This window comes from Tenrec ecaudatus, chromosome 9 (genome assembly GCF_050624435.1).
Source record: "Tenrec ecaudatus isolate mTenEca1 chromosome 9, mTenEca1.hap1, whole genome shotgun sequence".
NCBI classification, from domain to species: domain Eukaryota; kingdom Metazoa; phylum Chordata; class Mammalia; order Afrosoricida; family Tenrecidae; genus Tenrec; species Tenrec ecaudatus.
This window is the reverse complement of record NC_134538.1, coordinates 18,004,453-18,010,452: the sequence shown is the minus strand read 5'-3', so window position 1 is coordinate 18,010,452 and position 6,000 is coordinate 18,004,453. Positions and strand designations below refer to the sequence as shown.

The following is a 6,000-nucleotide window of genomic DNA, read 5'->3' as shown; positions in this document are numbered from 1 at the left end:
TAGGAAGGTTGGGGAGGAAATGGTGAGTTAATAACAAGAATAAATTATTTTAAAGTTGATTGTGGTACTGATTGTACAACTCTTCTTAATAAGATTGAACTATTAATTGTGTATGGTATGTAAATTATACCTGTGGTAGTTACATTATCTGCTGTCAATTGGAGGATTAAGAGTGTAGGGGTGGAGCCTAGCCTGTCATTCAGGATATAGCCAATGAGGCCTCTGTGTGGGCTTGCCTTCTCCTAAGGATTCTGGGAACACTGTTTTGCCTCTTTGGAGGCCAGAGACACTCTCTCTCTTGACTCACTCCCTGGGAGACATCCCTGAAGAGAAACCACCTGGATCTCCCCTGATGCAGTCCTGGGAACTAGAGGAGCCACGTGACTACCTCTGCTAGCACTGAGATGCTTACAAGGCCACTGGATTCACAAAACTTTCCCCCTACTGGCCTGTGATCTTCCTGTATTCGGCGTCATTGCATGTGTGTTGTGAGTCTGAAGAAGACTGTATCGATTGGTATTGGAGATATGGGCTAATATCAGACTAATGGACTTTTTCTGGACTGAGATGGGATGGTTTCTCAACATTCAAATGCCGTTGTATATAAAGTTCTTTCCCATACACATAGGAGTGTCTCTATGAATTTGGTTCTTTAGTCTATCCGGACTAGCACAATACCTAAATAAAATGATTATTTTTTAAAGAAAAAAGATAGTTGCTGAAGTAGAGTAATTGGAACTTTAACATATTAAAGGAGTCCTGTTGGCATGCTTCCGTGTCGAGTTGCTAGTTGTCCCCAGTTTCAAACCACCAGCCGCTCCAAGGGGGCTTTCTACTCCTGTAAAGAGTTGTAGTCTCGGGAATTCACAGGGGGCAGTTCTGTCTTGTCCTAAAGGGACATTATGAGTGGCATCGACTCCATGGCAGCGAGTTTTGAGATTGTAACATGAAGCTAAATGTGCTTATCTTGTGTCTCTCAGAGAAGTTTTTAGAGAAGATTTATATGTACTAGTCGTTTTCATGAAGTTGACCTTTTGTAGATGGAAGTTGTAGAGCCTATTGTCAAATTATTTTTTATGACACGTAAGAAGAAGATACGTATCCATGATATTCACATGTCTTCTGCCAAAGGTGTGAACTGTGCTGTGTCAAAGTTCAGTTTGCTATCCCACAGCCCAAATTTCCTGAGGTAGGCAGAGTAATTGGTGTTTAATGCAGTGCCCCAAACCAAACTCACGGCCATCCAGTCAATGCCGACTCCGTGAAACTGTAGGACAGGGTAGAATTGTCGCTGTGGGTTTCCGAGACTGTAACTGTTCACAGGAGTAGAAAGTCCTGCCTTTCTCCCTCGGAGAAGCTGGTGGTTTCAAACTGTCAACTCCTTAAATTACAGCCCGATATGAAGAGTACTAAACTCCATTACACTATGTTTTTATTTTTAAAAGGTCTCTGGTTTAGATATTCTTCTGAATGATGCTTGGTATTATCTCAGTTTTAGGAATTTCCTTGTTTTTGCCTGTCTAATGCACACTTATCCTATTTTTCTAGAATGTTTCAGACATTTAAAGAATGGTTCTGGTTGGAAAGATTCTGGCTTCCTACAACAATAAAGTGGTCAGATCTGGAAGATCACGATGGACTTGTTTTTGTAAAACCTTCTCATTTGTACATGACAATTCCCTATGCTTTTGGATGGCTGATAATCAGACATGTCTTTGAAAAGTAAGTAGTCTTTCTGTGTCTTTCCCTCAAATTTCATCTTTGCTTCAATTAGAAAATAATGGTAGATTTGGTGAGATCCTTAAAGAACCTGCTGTCTGGAGGTTGTCACTAATAAACTACAGGTTGTTGGGAGGTATACCAAAGCTATGTAAGGAATTCATGAGGTCAGATTTACACCAGTATTACCTAGAAGCTGAAAAAGTAGAACGTAGAAACACAGATCTCATTGAGTACTTAGCTTCATAGTGAAGAAAATTGAGGTAAAGCGAGCATACGAATCACAGTGCTCCTTTGGGCTTCCTGAACTTGGGAAGTCACTTGAGTTTCCTTTCCACTCGTCCGCCATGTCTGATAAAGCAGGAAAACGGAATCTGTGACTCAGAATGCATTATCATTTTAGAATGTCCCTAAAACAACAAAAATGGCTAACTAAAGACCAATCTGAATGTTGCTTTCATCAAAATGATTTGTTTTAAGGACTTTCTTAAGGATTTTATAGAATTTCTTCATTCCAAAGTATAAGAAAATCAAACAAAAATTTTTAATTTTCTCTCAGAAAAAGTGACTGTCTTGTCTTTTCTTTTCATTAACTCAATGTAAATAGATATGCTTTCCAAACCCTTTTTGAAAATTGTACTTGTGTTATGAAAACAGGAGATACATATTCATTTCTAGTATCTGACATTACCTCTTTAAAAAAATTGTTGCTAGCACATCATTATTATTTTGGGGGGTTAAAACAAATATTTGAATGGCTAGAGTTGGAAACATTTAAAACAAACTCTGATAAAGATCATCATGCCCAAGATTGTATGGAAGATCATATGTTAATAACCACTTGCAGGGTTCTTTTGGTTGCCATGGTGCACATCTACGGAGGACCAAGTTGTTATGACTGGGTCGTGGCCTCTCCATAAGCAATCAGACAGAAATCCAGTCTTCTTTTGCTTTCTGTGGTTATTCATGCGTCTTCTCATATGATAAGTATAGTTTGTATCTTTTTTTCCTAGCTTCTTACAACTTTTAACTGCTAGTAGCTTACCTTTGCATTTTCTATTCTTTGACTTCAGAAAATGGCGTGTTACTTCATTAATATTGATTTCAATACAGTGGAAGAGAAGATAATTTCCTATAGAGATCGTGATTTTTGAAGTACAAAATTTATATTTTTCACAGGGTTTCTATGTAATTTGTACTAGAGTAAATCACTGTAAAGTAAATGTCACAAGTAAAATATTGAGAATTTGCATTCTAATAAAAATTATTTTAGAGGTATATAAAATCATAAGTGAAAATATCTTAGTCTGCAGATGAGAAAAGGAGAGGTAGGTGGTCTGGATAATTCGTTTGTGAGGGCTAGAGCTGGGAATTGAACCCATGTTGCAGGTCTGTCTCGCCCTCACCCCCACCCCCCACACCAGTGTATCAGTACTTCTTGGATTTTCCCAGTAAAGTCATCCTAACATCAGATAAGAGTGAATGAATATCTCTTGGAGATATAGTTTAAAGGAATGATTTTGAAGTATTAAAATTCAATTTAAATGTACTATTTTACTGATATTTATGTTTTTTTAAAAAAATCATTAGCGTGTTTTCCCTAAAACTTCAAGTAAAGGATATTTCAAAGCCCTATTCTTAACATCTCTGTGGACATGATTGGTGCCCTTGTATTGGAATAGTCTAAGGTACACTTATCACAAAAATAATTTATTCTTTTGTCCTAGACTGTTGTTACACACACCTTTTTAGTTTGTAGAGTGACTGGAATTTGACTGGGTCATTTTTTCCCTTCAGTACTAGTCAGGAGACATTTAATATCCTTTCCTAGAAGTGATATTCCTTCCAAGAAAGGCATGAGTCCAGAGGCAGAGCCAATAAAGAACAGATAAAATGATTTGAAAGTGACTGACAGTTGACTTTATATTTCAGATCAACCAAATATATTCCTAGGTTTTAATTTATGACGTTTTTCTTTTTTTAGCTCAAGAGTAATGAAAAGTCCATTGTATGTGTCAGAGTAGAACTGTACGACATAGGATTTATGATGACTGATTTTTTTCCCCTCAGAATCAGATCAACAAATCTTTCTTCCAAGGTACCTCTGAGTGAACTTGAACTCTCAGTTTTTTTGGTTAGAAGTTGAGCATGTTAACGGTTTGCACTACCCAGGGACTCCTTGGTCCAGAGTGACAGCTTCTAATTAGCTTACCCAGACTCTTCTATGCATTTTATGCATCTTAAGTATGATTTAAGCACTTGGAAGCAAACTAAGCTACTGAAATTTAAAGTCTTGTGAAATAAATGAAGAGCCCTCCTGGTACTACTGTTGTGAAATCATTAGATTGCTAACAAGGTCAGTAGTTCCAACCCAGCAGATGCTCCATGAGAGAAAAATGAGTCTATCTACTCCCTGATGCCTGATACTTGATCCCTTCCACATCTTGTGATCACACAGGCTGGTGTGCTTCTTCCATGTGGGCTTTGAGACCCCAGACGCTATATCTTTTGATAGCCAGGCACCATCATCTTTCTTCACTACATTTGCTTATGCACCCATTTGTCTTCAGCGATCATGTCAGGAAGGTGAGCATCATGGAATGACAGTTTAATAGAACAAAGGCAACACCACCTCTCTTGTGTCAAACTATATGATTTTTGGATGCAAAATGGCCAGTACAAGTACATTTCAGTTCACTAATGTCTACAATAGTGATCTCATGCCTTCCTTTTCATTTTTAACAACTTCCAACTTTCCTAAATTTATTCTAAGTTCCATTTATTCATAGATTTCTGAAGTTGTTTTTTCTCATTTTGAATCATGGCCTTTTAGCTTCCATTCACTAGGCTTTCGATGTCTGTTAATGTCTTGATTGTATCAGGTTTTCAGTGGCCACATTCTCTGAAGTAGACAGCTGATTCTTTCTTGTAGTCTGCAAGCTCTGCTGAAACCTATTCACTTTTGCTACAGTTGGCATTGAAATTCCAGTGACATATCTTCCAGCATCACAGCAACTTGCAAGCCACCAGAGTAGACAAACTGCCAGACAAATGGTGGCTATCAGGCATGTTGTTGTTCGTTGTTAGATGCTGTTGAGTTGAGTCTGACCCATAGCGACCCTATACACCACAGTACAAAACACTGCAGGTCCTGCGCCATTGTCACAATTGTTCCTATGCCTGAGCTCACTGAAGATGCCCATGTGTCAATCCACCTCAATGACTCAAATAAGAAATCACAGAAGACATTTCTCTTTTATTCTGCCTTTCAACTTTACCAAACATGATTCCCTTCTCGAGGGACTGGTTCCTCCTGGCAATGTATTCAAAGAATGTAAAATGAAGTCCTGCCAACGTTTCCTCTTAATGAGCAGTCTGGCCTTACTTCTTCCAATACAAGATCTATTTGTCCTTTTAGCAGCCCATGGTACTTTGAATATTCTCCAGCACCACAGTTCAAAGGCATTGATTCTTCTAGAGTAGCCCTTATTCAGTATTCAATTTTCACATGCATATGATGCAATGCAGAATATTATGGCTTGGATCAGGTGCACCTTATTCCTCAAAGAAAGATCCTTGCTTTTCACTACTCTAAAGAGGTTTTGTTCAGAAGGTTTACCTAATGCAATGTGTATTTTGATTTGTGACTGCTGCTTCCATAAGCATTGATTGTGTGTCCAAGCAAGACAGAATCCTTGACAACGTCAACCTTTTCCCCCTTTATTGTGATGTTACTCGGTGATGGTCCTGCTATGAGGATTTTGGTCTTCCGTACATTGAGTTTTAATACTGAAGACTACAGTCCTTAACCTTCATCAGAAAGTGTTTCAAGTCTTCCTCACTTTCAGCAAGCCAGGTAGTATCATCTGCATATCTCAGGTTAATAAGCCTTCCTCCAGTGCCGATGCCACATTCTTCTTCATGTAACCAACTTCTCTGATAGTGTGTGCAGCATATAGATTGAAGCAGTATGGTGAGAGCCTACCATCTTGATGCACACTTTTCATTATCTTAAACCATGCCGTATGCTGTTGTTCTGTTTGCATAACTGCCTGTTAATCCCTGTATAAGTCCCTCAAGGGCACGATGAAGTGTTCTGGAATTCCCATTCTTCTCACTTTTATCCATAGTTTTTTATGGGCCACACAGTCAAATGCATTTGCATAATCAATGAAACAAAAGTAAACATCTTTTTGGTATTCTCTGCTCTGAGCAAAGATCCACCTGACGTATGCAATGATATCTCTTGTTCCACCCACATCCTCTTTAGAATTTGGCCTG

The 6,000-nt window shown here is 38.5% G+C and overlaps 1 protein-coding gene across 1 annotated transcript in view; it reads left to right on the top strand.

Moving 5' to 3' along the window:
- Window positions 1-1,549: 1,549 nt before the first annotated feature.
- CERS3 (ceramide synthase 3) overlaps window positions 1,550-6,000 on the top strand; it is a 98,345-nt gene continuing 93,894 nt past the window's right edge. The window contains exon 1 of the mRNA XM_075557466.1: window positions 1,550-1,722. Within this exon, the coding sequence (XP_075413581.1) occupies window positions 1,550-1,722 (173 nt within the window). The remainder of the gene's footprint in view (window positions 1,723-6,000) is intronic.